This window comes from Sabethes cyaneus, chromosome 2, assembly GCF_943734655.1.
Source record: "Sabethes cyaneus chromosome 2, idSabCyanKW18_F2, whole genome shotgun sequence".
NCBI lineage: Eukaryota > Metazoa > Arthropoda > Insecta > Diptera > Culicidae > Sabethes > Sabethes cyaneus.
Window position 1 is genome coordinate 18,058,659 of NC_071354.1, and position 16,815 is coordinate 18,075,473.

The 16,815-nt window shown below is 44.9% G+C and overlaps 1 protein-coding gene across 1 annotated transcript in view; it reads left to right on the forward strand.

The window, feature by feature from the left end:
* LOC128735146 (low-density lipoprotein receptor-related protein 1) overlaps positions 1–16,413 on the forward strand; it is a 33,776-nt gene extending 17,363 nt beyond the window's left edge. The window contains exons 8-15 of the mRNA XM_053829642.1: positions 2,698–2,905; positions 2,971–8,159; positions 8,224–8,613; positions 8,674–10,913; positions 10,977–11,325; positions 11,389–11,547; positions 11,621–11,741; positions 15,728–16,413. Coding sequence (XP_053685617.1) covers positions 2,698–2,905; positions 2,971–8,159; positions 8,224–8,613; positions 8,674–10,913; positions 10,977–11,325; positions 11,389–11,547; positions 11,621–11,741; positions 15,728–15,913 — 8,842 coding nt within the window. The 3' untranslated portion in view covers positions 15,914–16,413. The remainder of the gene's footprint in view (positions 1–2,697; positions 2,906–2,970; positions 8,160–8,223; positions 8,614–8,673; positions 10,914–10,976; positions 11,326–11,388; positions 11,548–11,620; positions 11,742–15,727) is intronic.
* The last annotated feature ends 402 nt before the right edge of the window (positions 16,414–16,815 follow it).

A 16,815-nucleotide genomic window follows, 5' to 3' on the forward strand; every position in this document is an offset into this window, starting at 1 on the left:
CTATTCACTTTTCACTTGTTCGCATTTCACCTGAATGGTTTTCAAATTTGTTTCACTTTTCAGTTTTGCTTTTCATTTTTCATTTTTCAATTTTCACTTTTCACTTTTTACAATTCATTTAATAATTTTCTATTTCCCTTTCACCTTTTACTTTTTATTTTTCACTTTTCGCGGTTCACTGTTCACTGTTGACTGTTCACACACTGTTGACACACCGTTCACACACATTTTACTTTTCATCTTTTATTTCTATCTTATCACTTTCCGCGCATCGCCCTTCGCCTGTCACTTCTCGGTTTTTCGCTGCATTTTTCTCTTTTTGCGTTTCATTTATCATTTGTCACTAATTATTTTCCACAAATCGCTTTTCACTTTTCATCTTCCCTTTCATGTTTCACCATTCGTCTTTTCTTTTCAACATTCCTTTTGTAATTTCTCAGTTTTTGATTTTCATTTTCAACCTTCCGTTTTCCTTTTCATTTTTTACTTTTTAGTTTTCACCTTTTGCTTTTAACATTCTACTTTTTGCCTTTACTTTTTACTCACCACTTCTTACTGTTTACTTTTCACTTTTCGCTTTCCACTTTGAACTTTTTACTTTTTGATTTTCATCTTTCTCTTTCTTTCACATTTGAATTTTTGATCTTTCACCATCCAGCTTTCGATTTTTACTTATCACAGCATTTAGCAATTTTCACTGATAAATTTTCACTTGTCGCTTTTCACTTTTCACTTCCCATTTTTCTTATTTCTTACTTCTTAGTTCTTACTTCTTACTTCTTAATTCTTACTTCTTACTTCTTACTTCTTACTTCTTACTTCTTACTTCTTACTTCTTACTTCTTACTTCTTACTTCTTATTTCTTATTTCTTATTTCTTACTTTTTACTTTTCACTTACTTCTTACTTTTCACTTACTTCTTACTTTTCACTTACTTCTTACTTTTCACTTACTTCTTACTTTTCACTTACTTCTTACTTTTCACTTACTTCTTACTTTTCACTTACTTCTTACTTTTCACTTACTTCTTACTTTTCACTTACTTCTTACTTTTCACTTACTTCTTACTTTTCACTTACTTCTTACTTTTCACTTACTTCTTACTTTTCACTTCTTACTTTTCACTTACTTCTTACTTTTCACTTACTTATTACTTTACACTTACTTCATACTTTTCACTTACTTCTCACTTTTCACTTACTTCTTACTTTTCACTTACTTCTTACTTTTCACTTACTTATTACTTTTCACTTACTTATTACTTCTCATTTGCTTATTACTTCTCTCTTACTTTACTTTTCGTTTATTTATAATTTCTCTGACTTTTTTACTTCTCACTTACTTATTATTTCTCTCTTGCTTATAACTTCTCACTTACTTATTACTTCTCTCTTACCTATTACGTCTCATCTACTTTTCACTTACTTAGGCCACTGCAAATTATTTTTTAATTTTTTGTCACCCGTACTTCGTACTTCTTCGTACTTCTCACTAAATTCTTACTTCCCACTTACTTCTTGCGTCATGCTTACTTCTTGCTTCACGCTTACTTGTCACTTGCTTCTGACTTCTCACTTACTTTTTACTTCTCAATTACTTTTTACTTTTCACTTACTTCTTTCTTCTCACTTACTTCATATTTCTCACTTACTTAGTACTTCTCACTTACTTCTCATTTAATTCTTACTTATCACTTAGTTCTTACTTCATACTTCTCATTTTTCACTTATCATTTTTCTCTCCACATTTCTCACTTCTCATTAGTCATTAGGGATAGGCAACCCGTTCCTGATCCATGTAAAAAATTTGGATTCGTGAAAGAATGAATTGATTTGCGGATCTTTTTTTTTTAAGCGGATCTTTGCCCGGGCTACACTCAGTCTACTGCGAATTTTTTAAAGTTTTATTTCGCTGATGACAGTGCCACCAAGAATTTTATTTCATATCTTGTCTTCTTCCTTTTTTGGTTGCCAATAAGTCACTGTACTTTTTTCTTTACGGGAAGAGTAAATGTTTAATGTGACAAATCAAAAATAAGATGTACTGAAAATCTTGATCTTAGACTAAAACTATCGACTAAGCGAGGGTGAGAATCGAACTCACAACTCTCTTGTCTTCGCTCCCTGAACTCTTTTGCAAGTTGCTGTCAGAAGACAAACTGCTGACGTGGCAGTGAATCTGCATCTGCATCTCACAAAAGAGTAATCACAGACAAAGGGGCATAACATTGATTATTCTACCGAATGGTTTAGCAGTAATTTCAAATTTGGTTTTCATTTGGAATGTCTGCGTACCTGCAATGATAACGCATTTTATCAAAATGTGAAGAAAACCGCTTAAAAATGCTGCTTGTCCGAGGAACGGTTTTGTCGATCTTGAACGGTCTCACTTCTTATTTCTCAATTCTCTTTTTCTCTTCTCATTACTCACATCTCATTTCTCACTTCTGATTTCTCACTTCTCGCCTCTCGTTTTTCACTTCTCACTACTCACTTCTAACTACTCATTTCTCACTCCTCACTTCTCATTAATCACTGCCATAAGCTCTGCCAATTTGGCCTTGCACTCATTCGGCTTCGCGTCCATTGCCTCGTGTCCGTATGCCAACATCTTGGGCGTCTTCTCCCAGATTTTTTAATCGCTTACACTTGTTGAACTACTAACCGCTTGACTTCGTTTGTTTGTTTTTTTCTCAGAGGTTTGCTGTACTTTGCCACCTCTAGTGAATCTCCCAAACTGTACGAGCTGTACGTTAGCCGAATGGACGGTTCGGACAAACAGTTGATCAGCAACTCGACTTTCCATCCGATGGAAAGCCTCGTACTGGACTTCGAAACCGAGCGGCTCTACTACATCGCGTCGAAGATCGGTGAGATCTACTACTACGATACGATCACTGGGAAGGTAAGTTTTTTTTGTTCAGCAGCACCTATTTTCAATAGTTAAAACAATTCTGTTCAATCCATCAGATCATCAAGGTCATGTCCACCAAAGTGTCCACCGACGGTGTACACCCGATCAACACCATCACCGTGTACAGAGAGCACGTGTACTACGATGACGGTGTGGATGGTCGGATTATGCGATGTAACAAAAACCATTGCGAGAATCTTGCGGAAGTCGTACGGAACAATACGGGCGGTATCAACGCCATCCGCATGTACCACCCGGGGGCGCAAAACGGAACAAACTCGTGCCGCGATACTCAGGGTGGAGGTTGTCAACATTTGTGCATTCCCCTGTCGGCGCAAACCCATACCTGTGCTTGTGCGATGGGCTATCGGCTGGACCCCAATTCGCCGGTTCGCTGTATTGCGATCGATAACTTTCTCATGTACTCGATCGGTCATCAGCTGAAGGGTCTAGCTCTTGGCGAACCGGAAGATCCAAACGAGTTTGTTTTGGGACCACTGCAGAAGATTTCATTGGCGACGGGGATTGACTATCACGCCAAAAGTGATTTTATTTACATTGCTGACAGCGATCGAGGATCGATAACGAAGATCAAGAAAGACGGCAGTGAAAGATCGGTGATTGTTAGCAATTTCGAACAAGTGGTTGATGGGAATTCAATTGATTGGTTAGGTGGAATAGCGATCGACTGGGTAGCGGATAACATCTACTGGACGGATCAGAAGCGGAACTTGATCGAAGTTGCACGGTTGAATGGTAGTTTAAGATATGTTGTTGCTTCCGACATTGAGAGTCCACAGTTGATCGCTGTCGATCCGGTTAGTGGATTTGTGTTCTTCTCCGGTAAAGGCAAAATCGGTCGGACGGGTCTGGATGGCACGGGGAAGTTTATTTTGGTTAATCAAAGCTCCACGATCAGTGACATTGCGTTGGATATAGAAAATCAGGTCGTTTATTGGTGTGAAGTTCAAACTGACTCGATTTGGAGAGTGGATTACGACGGTAATATGAAAACAAATCTTCTAAACAATACTGTGGATAACGTGAAAGGTCTGGATTTGTTCGAAGACTATATTTATTGGTCGGACGTACGGGGGAACATCAAAATGGCAAATGTGAAAAACATTACCCACTTCTGGGCGGTGATCGAGTCCGAAGGGACCCTAAAAGACATCAAAGTCTTCTCTTCGCAGAAGCAGCAAAAAACGAATGCCTGCGGAATCAATAACGGCGGCTGTCAGGAGCTCTGTCTCTTCAACGGAACTCACCCGATTTGTGCCTGCTCGCATGGGAAAATTTCAACCACGGACTTCAAGACATGCGAACCGTACGAAAACTTCCTCATCTATTCACGCGTATCGGCCATCGATAGCATTCACATGACCGACCAGCACAACATCAACGGCCCGATTCCGGAGATTCAAAATTCTTCCTTCCTGAAAAACACAATCGCCCTCAGCTACGACTACGAGCGGAGTCTGATCTTCTATTCCGACGTCGAGTTTAGTTCGATCAACTCGGTTCACTTCAACGGTTCCGACCATCGGCAGATCGTAACGAAGCAACTAACCGTCGAAGGTCTATCCTTCAATCCAATCACCCAAACCCTATTTTGGACCTCCAACAATGAAGCCTGCATCCGATCGCTGGATCTGACAAACGCAACCAACGATCCCAAGGAGAACGCCGCTAACGTAAAGGAGTTGATCAAACTGAAACCGACGGACAAGCCACGTGGAATAGCCGTCGAACCGTGTCTCGCCATGATATACTGGACCAATTGGAACACGCTAGCCGCATCGATTCAAAGGGCATATCCCTCCGGGTATGGACTGGAAAGTATCATTACGACCGATATTCGGATGCCAAATGCCATCACGCTGGACTACCGCGCGAAGAAACTGTACTGGGCGGACGCCCGGTACGATAAGATTGAACGGGCCGATTACGATGGCCGAAATCGGGTAGTTCTGGCACATTCCACGCCAAAGCATCCCTTCGCAATGACGGTCTACGGGGATTTGCTGTTTTGGACCGATTGGATTCTACACGCCGTCATTCGGGCTAACAAGTATTCCGGTAGTGATGTGGTGTGGTTGAGGAAGGATATTGCACGACCAATGGGAATCATCGCTGTTCAGGAGATCGATCAGGAGTGCAGCGCGGATCCGTGTAAAATTTTGAACGGTGGCTGTGAGGATGTGTGCTTGATCGATGCAGCTGGACAGATTAAATGTAGCTGTACGCAAGGGGTTTTGGCAGCGGATAACCAACGCTGTATTCCGAAACAATCTTCAAATTGTACGGCGGACGAATTCAGTTGTTCTATTGGAGGTTGTATTCCCTACTATTTAACCTGTGATTCGATTGCTCACTGTTTGGATGGATCGGATGAAATGCAAAGCTACTGTGCACAGCGGGAATGTGCCCCGGGGTATTTCCAGTGTGGCAATCATCGGTGCATTCAGAAGTCTTTAAGATGCGACAATATCCAGGATTGTGGAGATGGAAGTGATGAGGAGCACTGTGAGTGTGATCCTTCCACTCATTTCCGATGTAACTCGGGACAGTGTATCAACAAGCAGATGCGATGCGATAACGATCCGGACTGTGTTGATATTTCCGATGAAATCGGGTGTCCGAAGGTGCGCAACTGTAGTGCAATGCATTCCGGAGAGTTTTTGCAGTGTCCGAATACGACGGCTTGCTACATGTCGTCGTGGCTTTGTGATGGGGAAAATGACTGTTGGGATAATAGCGACGAAATGAACTGTACTAGCTCGGTCGTTCCGACCTGTCCGACGGATAAGTTCCTGTGTGCGAATGGACATTGCATTCCGCAGAATTGGCGATGCGATAGTGAGGATGACTGTCTGGATGGGACGATCACTAGTCTTAGCTCGGATGAGATTAACTGCACCAGGCATTGCAAGCCGAATCAGTTCCAGTGTTTGAATAGTACCGAGTGTATTCCGAATAGTTGGCAGTGCGACAACAATCCGGACTGCGCGGACGGGTCCGACGAGGGTTCGCACTGTCAGCAGCGGGTTTGTGCGACCTGGGAGTTCCAGTGTCCGGGAAGCGGTCGTTGCATCCCGAAGAAGTGGGTCTGTGACGGTGAGGTGGACTGTATCGCCGACAATGAGGATGAGAAGAATTGCGATTCCATGGAGCAGAGTTGTGATCCGGACTCGTTTACTTGTCATAGTGGAGAGTGCATCAACAGGCAGTTCGTGTGTGACGGGGATGCGGATTGTGTGGATGCTTCGGACGAATCGATTGACTGTAGTGCAGGCTACCAAGTAATGGAACAGTGCCGAGATGATGAGTTCCAGTGTAAGAATAAGCGTTGCATTGCGAAGGATCTGATTTGTAATGTCAATAATGACTGTGAGGATGGGTCGGATGAGGATATTCAGCTGTGTAAGAATACGACGTTGATCTGTGCCGGACCGGGGCTGTTCCGGTGCGAAAGCGGTGCCTGTATAGTGAGCGGTCTGTTGTGTAATGGAGAGAATGATTGTGGAGACTGGAGTGACGAGAAGTCGTGCCGGATCAATGAATGCGAGCAAATGCCGGACCTTTGTGCTCACAACTGCGAGGATCGGGAAGTGGGCTATGAGTGTACCTGCCGTCCAGGGTTCAAAGTGAATGTCAATAACAAGCATCTCTGCGACAGCATCGACGAGTGTGTGGATAGACCGTGTAGCCAGATCTGTACTAATGTCTACGGATCGTATCACTGCTCGTGCCAGGAGGGTTATGTGATGCGAGCTAACGGAACGTGTAAGGCGGATACTTTGGAATCCGCTAAGCTTATTTTCTCCAATCGATACTACGTACGGGAGGTGGAGTTAAGTGGTTCAATGACCATCCTGGCCCATAACCTGTCGAATGCTGTTGCACTCGACTTCGACTGGGAAACAAAGTGCTACTACTGGTCGGATGTGACCTCCGTTGTCAGTTCCATTAAACGCATGTGTCTGACTTCCAATAAAACGGAAGTTCTTCACAAATCGACGCTGAAAAACCCGGACGGATTGGCGATCGATTGGTTAGCTCGAAATCTGTACTGGTGTGACAAGGGGTTGGACACCATCGAAATTTCCAAGCTAGATGGCAGATATCGGAAAGTCCTGATAAACAAGAACCTCCAGGAACCTCGAGCTATTGTATTGGATCCATTCCGCAAGCACATGTACTGGACCGACTGGGGTGATCAACCGTACATCGGAAAGGCCGGAATGGATGGCACTAACCAGACGATGTTGATCAAGAATCATCTCGGCTGGCCGAATGCTTTGACCATTAGTTTCGAAACGAACGAACTCTTCTGGGGAGATGCACGGGAAGACTTCATTGCGGTCAGCGATTTGGAAGGACAAAACCGGAAAGTGATCCTCTATCGGGATACTCACCCTGCCATGAACCTCCATCATATCTTCGCAATCGCCGTATGGGAAGATCGGATATACTGGACCGATTGGGAAACCAAATCGATTGAGTACTGTCACAAGTATCGTGGGGATCAATGTGGGACGGTGATTAAGACGATCCACCGACCGATGGACTTGCGGGTATACCATCCGTACAGACAGAAAAAACCTTCCGTCGATCCGTGTGAATTAGCCGGTTGTTCCACGCTGTGTTTGCTGTCTCCGACAGCCCCCGGTTATAAATGCGCTTGTCCGGATAACTTCGTTCTGGGTCTGGACAATAAAACGTGCATTGCGAATTGTTCATCGGCACAATTCCTGTGCAAGACTACGTTCAAGTGCATCCCGTACTACTGGAAATGCGACAAGCAGGATGACTGTGGAGATAACAGTGATGAACCGGATGATTGTCCCGAGTTCAGTTGTGAATCGGGACAGTTCCAGTGCGACAACAACAAATGCATTAGCCCCAGTTCGATCTGTGATGGAGAGAACCAGTGTGGTGATATGTCGGATGAAAAGGACTGCGACGATTACGAGTGCTTCACTTCGCAGTTCAAGTGTAGTCGTGCGGGCGATAAAAATGCTTTCTGTATAGACGGACACCGGCAGTGCGACGGTACCCAGGATTGTCCCAACGGAGAGGATGAGGTTGGCTGCGAGAAGACCAGCTGTGCAGATCACCAGTTCAAGTGTGGTTCGGGAAAATGCATCACAAAGGTTTGGGCTTGCGATGGTGATATCGATTGTACGGATGGTTCGGATGAACGCGATTGTGGCCATCGGACTTGCGGGGAGAATGAGTTTAGGTGAGTACAAAACCCGACTAGAAGAGTTGAAATTTTGTAATAAATCTGTTTGATTGCGTTTCAGATGCAACAAAGGGCGCTGCATTCCGGTGTCGTGGCGCTGCGACGGCGAAGAGGACTGTACCGACGGTGAGGATGAGAAAGACAACTGCCGACCACCGGAGACGATCACCTGCGAAGCTTCCTACTTCCGGTGTAACAATTCCAAGTGTATTCCCGGCAGGTGGTGGTGCGACTATGAGAACGACTGCGGAGATAACTCGGACGAGATTAACTGTCAGATGAGGAATTGTTCGGAGTCGGAGTTTCGCTGTCGGGATGGCTACTGCATCCGGGGAATCCGTAAGTGCGACGGTGAATTCAACTGTGCCGATCATAGCGACGAAGAAGACTGTGATATTAGCTGCCAACCGGATGAGTTCAAGTGCAAGAGTCATAACATCTGCATAAGTTCGTGAGTATCGATTCTGTTTCAGTCAAATTCATAGCTCATCACGTACATTTACAATTTCAGCAATTTCCTCTGTGACGGCGATAACGACTGTATAGATGGTTCCGATGAGGAAGAGTGTCAGTGTCAGGACGATGAGTACCGCTGCGACAATGGAAAATGTATCCTCCGCAACTGGGTATGCGACGGAATTGACGATTGCCTCGATCGGTCGGACGAGAAGAGCGAATACTGCCAGGAGAATGGATGCCACAAACGTGCCTTCAAATGTAGTAATAGAAACTGTATACGAAAGGGGCTGGTGTGTGACAATAAGGACGACTGCGGGGACAACAGCGACGAGAAGCAGACGCTCTGTCACAAGTGTCCACCGAATTCGTTCCGGTGTAGCAGCGATTCCAAGTGTATAGCGAATGAATTACGATGCGATGGAAAACCGAATTGTTTGGACGAATCCGATGAGCTTGGCTGTCGACGGTCGGTTTGTGGTTTCGGAACCTGCAGTCAGATCTGCGTGGAAAAGAAGGGACACTACAACTGTCGGTGCGCTCCCGGCTATCAGAAGGGTGTCCCCAAGAACGATACTTGTGTCGCCATGGAAGAAAACGGTTTACTGCTAGTCTCATCGGAGTCCGACTTCCGCAGCATGTACTATGGTACCACGGTCATGGGCTTCCTGCAAACGAACTCCAAGAAAATCGATCGATTCGATTACTCCATCACCAGACAAAACATAACCCTATTTTGGGTTGACAGCCACGACAAGAGCATTCAAAAAGTTCTCATGGACACGACAGTGAAGGTGGTAGAAACCGACGACGCCCCACACTCAGCTTACCGGAGAGCTGCCCCGTCGCACGATCGCATTAAAACCCTTGACGGCAAGCACTCAACCGTAATTCTGAGCCACCCCACCATCATCCCGCTAGCGATCGCCTGCGATTGGCTCACCGAGCACATCTACGTGATCAACAAGAAGCAAAGCAACATTTTTGCGATGACCTTCAACGGAACGAATCACACGACTCTGACGGCTACGGGCAAATACCCGATCGACATCGTCGTCGATCCGGTCAATCGAGTAATGATTTGGTCCGTAATGGAAGCGATCATCCTGTCCGGAATGGATGGCTACCAGAAACAGAAACTGGTGCAGGCGAACATCGAATGGGCCACAGGTTTAGCCATCGATCAAACCACCAACCGGCTGTACTGGGCCGACTACCGAAAAAGCACAATCGAAACTTGCCTCCTACTAACCGGCGGCGATCGACACGTAATCAGCGAAATGCACGACTATTCCAAACCGAAAATGCTGGACGTATTCGAAGACAGCATCTATATAATATTGTACAACCAAACCATTCTTAAACTAAACAAATTTGGTCGAGACAATGGAACGGAGGTGTTCCAAGGTTCCAGAGGCTATCGATCATCGGACCTTAACTACATTCACCCACTGAAACACAACCGCAAAGCAACGAATCCATGTGAACTTTATCCGTGCGACGAAACAACGGTGTGCCTATTATCCACAGAAAATCCTAGAGGACGCCGTTGTTTGTGCCCGGACAGTCGAATCAACCCACTGCTAGACAGCGTCGGCGAGGTGCTAAAGTGCAAAGATGAAGCCGCCGTCGGATGCAAATTGCCGTGCAATTTCGGTCTCTGTGTGGTTGAAAATGGCCAACAAAAATGTCGCTGTCCACCACTGTACGATGGTAAATACTGTGAACACTACATCTGTAGCGGATATTGCATGAATCGGGGCGCTTGCTATACGGTCAACAATGTTCGGAAATGTACCTGTCTGCCACAGTGGACCGGCGATCGATGCGAACTTTCAACCGGAGCATGTTTGAAATACTGCCACAACGGGGGTAATTGCTCGATTGCAAACGACGGTGCAATGTCCTGCAACTGTCCGAGGGACTACGAGGGCAAACAGTGCCAGCACTGCTCGAATCTCAAATGCGAAAACGGTGGAGTCTGTCGGAAAACGGCAACCGATAAGAGCCAATGTGAGTGTCCAGATGGGTTTAGCGGAAGAAGCTGTGAGATCGACACCTGCATCAACTACTGCGAGAACGAAGCGGAATGTACGATCGAAAGAGGTGCTCCGAAGTGTAACTGCCCGGATGGAACCTCCGGAGAGCGATGCGAAATTCAGGGCTGTAAAGAACTCTGCCGAAACGGGGGTGTTTGTATCACAGGAACAAATCCTTACTGCAGCTGCCGGCAGGGTTACGATGGGCAGTACTGTGAGATCGACCTGTGTGATGGCAGCGATAATCAACCAAGTTGTAAGTTTGCCACTCTGGCTCTGTATTCTGAACCATTATTTTAACCAAAACTTTTGTTTTCAGATTGTGTTTCACAGCGGCCATCACCAAGTCCACTTCCGAGTTCCTGTAATGATTTCATCTGCAGCAACACGGGACACTGCTTGGAGGTTCGCGGCAAGCCTATCTGTAACTGCACCAATCAGTATGCCGGCAAGCACTGTGAACTGTACGTTAGCTACAATAATCCATGCATCAACTACTGTAAGAACAGCGGCATCTGTCAGCTGGACATCTACTCGATAGCGAACGTCACCTACGTGCCGTCTTGCGTGTGTGTAGGCGAATGGAATGGCGTACAGTGCGAGAGGCCACCGAACTGCATCGAAGAGTGCGGTACTTGCGTGGCCGGCAGTTCCATCAATGAGTGCATGTGAGTTCCGTTGACAGTCTGGTTGGGATGGTGTTAATGTACTTTTTTCGGTTGTCCTTTTAGGTGCGAAGATGGGGAACTCAGTATCTGCCTAAAGCAGATTGCACTCGTAGAGCTAGAGCGTCGTGATCGGGCCGGGTACACGCTATCGGTCCTGGCAATCGTTCTATTTGTGATATTGCTAGCCGTGGCCGGCTTCGGAGGGGCTCTCTATGGATTAAGGTACCTGTTTCTGTGGTAGTCGATAAGGCAAAAACATACTAAAGTAACGAATTTTGGCTTATTTTTTTCGCAGGAAACGAAGAGGCGGACAACCGTTCTCACACGCTCGGCTCACGGAGAATGTGGAAATCACTAACCCGATGTATCTGGGCGACGTGGAGGAGGTGCCATCATTTGTGCATGAGGATGATAAGGTAAAAGCAATGTCGAAACATTGCAGTCTTGATTACAGAATGGGCATTACATTCAACGTAGGACTACGTTTTACGTCTGTCCAAAATTTCACCGGCATGCAATATCTTAATGGATGGTTAAAACGCCCTTAAATTGGCCATGTTGAAATTGATTTACATTATTTTTGCTCCAATTTATTCGGATATTTTCATTAAATTATTTGAAAACGGTGTGCTCAGCGGTGTCATTATTCCCCAGCTCATAACCACGGTATTGCTTACAAGGCCTCCCGGATTAACTATTAGCAATTTTCAACCATATCAAGTTTCCTTACGTTTGCCTGTCTAATAATCTCATGTTTCTTCTCGACCAGTAAGAACTTCCAAATTCGTTCGGCTAAATACAATGATCCGCAGTATCTTAGTCGCGGCAACCTAACCGCCCCTCACAAGAAACAGTTGACAGTTAAGACTTCTGTTTCTGCCGATTCTTGCGGCAAGTATGTCAACGATTGTAGATTGATTATTTCTTCCACTTGGTTCACGGTCGTTAGCAGGCCCTCATCGTCAGTTTCCTTATATCGCCAAGAGCCGTCATTGTCTCCTTGACAGACTGTACCATCCGTTCCCAGATGCCTCCCATGTGTGACATCAAGACGTTTCCAATGTCTATGGAAGATACATATTTCCTTTCATCAAACATGTAGGACTTTTTAGGACGATTTTACGTGTAATAGCTCTCTACAGGGCTGGTAAACGGCTGAATAATGCGCAGAATCCTATACAAGTACACCTGGAGGTCACCGAATCAGACAGAATCACAGATCGACCACGTTTTGATCGACTGTCGGCACTTCTCAGACATTATCGACGTCAGATCCTATCGAAGCGCTAACGTTGACTCAGAACACTACCTCGTGATGGTTAAGACGCGCCCAGGATTATCCGTTGTGAATAACATTCTGTTCCGACGCCAGCCTCAGTTAGATCTCGCGCGGCTGAAGCAGCCAGACGTCGCCGCGAACTACGCGCCTTCACTCGAAGCTGCGCTGCTGGAAGAGGACGAGCTTGACGGATCCCCTCTCGAGGACTGTTGGAACACCTTTAAAAAAAGCCATCAACATTGAAATCAGCGGAACGATTGGTTTGATGATGAATGTAGGAGGGTGATGGATGAGGAGAACGCTGCGAACATTGCCCCACGTCAGAACGTGGAAAGACACAAACCGTAGAAGATGTAGTGAAACCAAATCTTTCGAGAGAAAAAGCGCTACCTGGAAGAGCAGGAATATGCAGAGTTGGAGCGGCTGCACCGTTCTCAGGAAACGCGAAAGTTCTACCAGAAACTGAACGGATCCCGCAAAGGCTTTGTTCCGCGAACCGAAATGTGTCGGGATAAGACTGGCAGTATTCTGACGGACGATCGTGAGGCGACCGATAGGGGGAAGCAGTACTTTGACGAACACCTGAATGGCGCCCAGGCGGAAAACCATGGCGGCGGGGAAAGCGATTTCGACGGTGCGGTTCCATTTCTTCAAATCCTAAGTAGTCGTTTTTGAAGATCTTCCCTAGTTTCCCTGAGGCTTGCCAATGACAATTGCCCACAATTTTTCTATTAGGCGAAGTTCTGACGAGTTTGGTGGATTTGTTTCTTTCGGCACTAAAGCAAAATCGTCGGCTTCGTACTACTTCATCACCGGTTTTGTGTAATGGCACAATGCCATATCCGGCCAACACAGAGTGTCACCTTCGTAGAACTGTAGGAAGGGCAGCAGGCGCTTCTAGAGACATTCTTCTTTATTTATTTGGCCGTTGATGATCAAGTACTGAAGTTGATTTGAAATACTTCAAATTTATCGACCTTCTTCTTCCGGAACATCCAGGCGGGGTTTGCCGACGAAAAACTCCAGGTCCCCAGGCTCCAGGGGGCTGTTAAAGGTCCGTTTTAATGTACATCTCGTCGTCCATTACGGTGCATTTCGGCTGCACCAACCACTGGCGGTACAGTTTCCTGACGCGGGATTACGCCACCGTATTTCGTTTATCGGTTCCATTAGGCGCCTTTCTTACCTTTAAGACATGAAGTACGACTCGCTTCATTATGGTCTTCTTAAAGTCGATGCCTAACTGTTTCGCGATCCACCTGTGGGACTGGCCTGGATTTTCCACGACTACGTCTATAATTGTTCTTGGTTGGAAGTCATCTCGATAACCACTTGACAGATTGTGACAAAATTGTGTACATGTAAACATTATACACTCTTAACTAGTCGTACCCAAAATTTCATCAACTTTCACCCATCGAATAATTTTTTTCGAATTTTTTTCGAGCCTGCACAGTCTTTATTACACATTTCAGTCAAACCCAGTAATATGGGGAAAATATTAGAATGCCACGGTTAGGGCGATTCATTTATGTACTTTGAACAGGCGTTATGCGTACTGCGAAATGTCCATAATAGAGTACGCGTAACGCTTGTTCAAAATAGATCAATCAGCCTAGATATCAGTTGACAATTTTCAGTTTCTATAACTTTTTGATTAATGGATCAACCTTGTTATTTCCTGTTGTAAAAATGTCGAACGGTGAAACGCGAAGTTTTAATTTTGTCCTTTAACGGGAAGAAAAGTGCTGCGAAATTCGCGTATAATGCTCATTGAAGTTTATAGTGACAGTACTCCTATTGATACATCGTGTAAGGAATAGTTTTGACGTTTCAGGAGTGGGGGTTTTATTGTTGAAGACAAGCCTCTCTCAGGACAACCAAAAATGACGAAGAACTGGAGACAGTAATCGATGACTATATGTTCATGGAAGGAAGAGGAGCTTGCTGAACCATTATAAATGACCCTAGCTAGCAATTAGGAATGACTAGCTCAACGCCGTCATAGATTACTGCCCTTGTGAGGCCCTGGTTAATCTCCTCCGAATATTCCTCCTATTTCGAAGACGTATTTATAACCTCCTAATCAGTCTAGCTCAGATTACCTTAGCCATCCCAAAGTTTCTAGCAGTAATCTCGAAGTCTTCTGGAACTCCTAGGAGTTGGTTACTTTTGCTGCAAACCATACGTTGTGTTTCTATAACCGCTCATCAAGTCACACCCTCAATTGTGAATATTAAATAGCATACAGGATATGCTTTCACCTTATATCACCGGTTCGTGTCTTGGAGGAGCTTCAAGAGTGTCCCCAAGACGTATACATTTTGCTCAGTCGCTTCAGTTTTTTCAAATATTTCATATAATAATTCGTGCTTTATCAGAATTTCTGTTATCACTGGTCTCGATCGATTGTATCGTATGCTGCTTTAAAGCCAATCAACGTATTATGCGTAAGCTCATTGCATTCTCGACACCAGAAAGTGAAAAATTAGCCCATAGTTGCACAAGTTCCAATAAATCCCGCTTGCGAATCCGGGGCCTATCAGTGACAACCTGCTTAACAAGATCTGGAAGAGTACTTTGAATGTGGCGTTTATCAGCGTTATGCTGCGATAATGGCAACAATTAAGCATAACCCCGAATAATTCCTTCCATTCATTCCCCTGGAAGCGTTTCCTCCTCCCATGCTGAGCATACCTTTTGTTTTTATTTGATCTCTCAAAGATCTAGTGTTTGGACACTACTACCGTCCGTAGCCACTCCGGGGTCAACTCCGAGCCTCCATGTTCTGCCGAGGTGTTCATCGAAGAATTGCACCTCACCATCACCTCACAATCGTTTAGGATCATGTTTCGCTCCTCATTCCTACACATGTCAGATTGCGGGGTGTAGCCCAACTGAACCCCCCAATAACTTTCGGAAAGTAATGGTTAGGGAAAGAATTAGGGAAATTGGGGCACTGTTTTGTGACCATAAACTGCATGAACAATTTCAGAAGTTTCGTTTTTATCAACATTGCGTAGTTCTACGTTAATAATGTCTCGTACATCATCATTTACTTGTTTCCAACTTTACCACCAAAAATTCAACGAATATTCCCGCTTCTCACTTATCCCGTCACAGGCTCACTTCGCCAATCCGGTGTACGACTCGATGTACGCCGGCGGTATCAACGTGCACACCGATTCGTCCTCGATGCCGGGCAACAGCAGCCACCCGCTGCTGAACGCATCCGGTTCGGCACCGGAGGAGAAGAAGGGCCTGCTGCAGCACACCCTGGACGATTCCAACGCGCAGGACTTGTTATGATGCCGGCTGAAAAAATAGTAGCTGGCGCGATTCTAGAGGCGACTTGCGGTCCCCCGCGGACGCCTCTGGAAACGACCGTACCAACCGTTTCGGTTGGCCTCTGGTAGGTACGTAGATACTATCAACTAGATATGCTCCTTTCGTTGTTAGACTGTTGTTAAAATGCGCAATGGAATGCAAACATAAACACACACACACGTACATTGAAGCTGTAGATAATCACATACCAGGTTATAATATACTCATGTTTTATACTATTTGATTAGTTTTAAGTGAAAGATCTCTCGAATCACTCCTTTTTATGGACAGTAATGCTGCTGGTGATTGTAGTGGGATAATGGTAGCTAATCGCAAGCATTTTGTCTGTGTTTTATCTGTGAATAGATGGGTAGCTTTTAATCGAATGTTAAGAAACGAGCTGCAATCGAAGGCGGCCCTGTTTTTGGCGTTCGTGTTTAACTCAGTTTGTAGTGTAAAGTCATTGGTAACTTGGTGCCGTACAGCAGTGAATAGGGTAAGGAACGAGTTAAGCAGTGTTACCTATTTTAATCAGTTGAACATAAATGATCCGAAAATGCACTTTTTTTATTCATATTTTCAAAATCTTTTGATAGGATCATCTTCACAAATCACTTAACCATACATTTGATTCACACAAACACAATTTACTAGGTTTCCGACAAGAAATATGATGAATTAAAAATTGTTGTCCAAAAACGTACATTTTTCAGCTGCTCTTCAGCAATCGCCACCTCGCTACTAACGAATTCATCAAATTTTCAGCACTGATTACAACCACTCTGAAAGTCAAGCACTCAATTATCACATACCATATTATTCAGTCTCTTTTTTTCTATTATCTAAGGCTTTGTCACTAGCCGAAAGTTTTATTATTTTCTAAC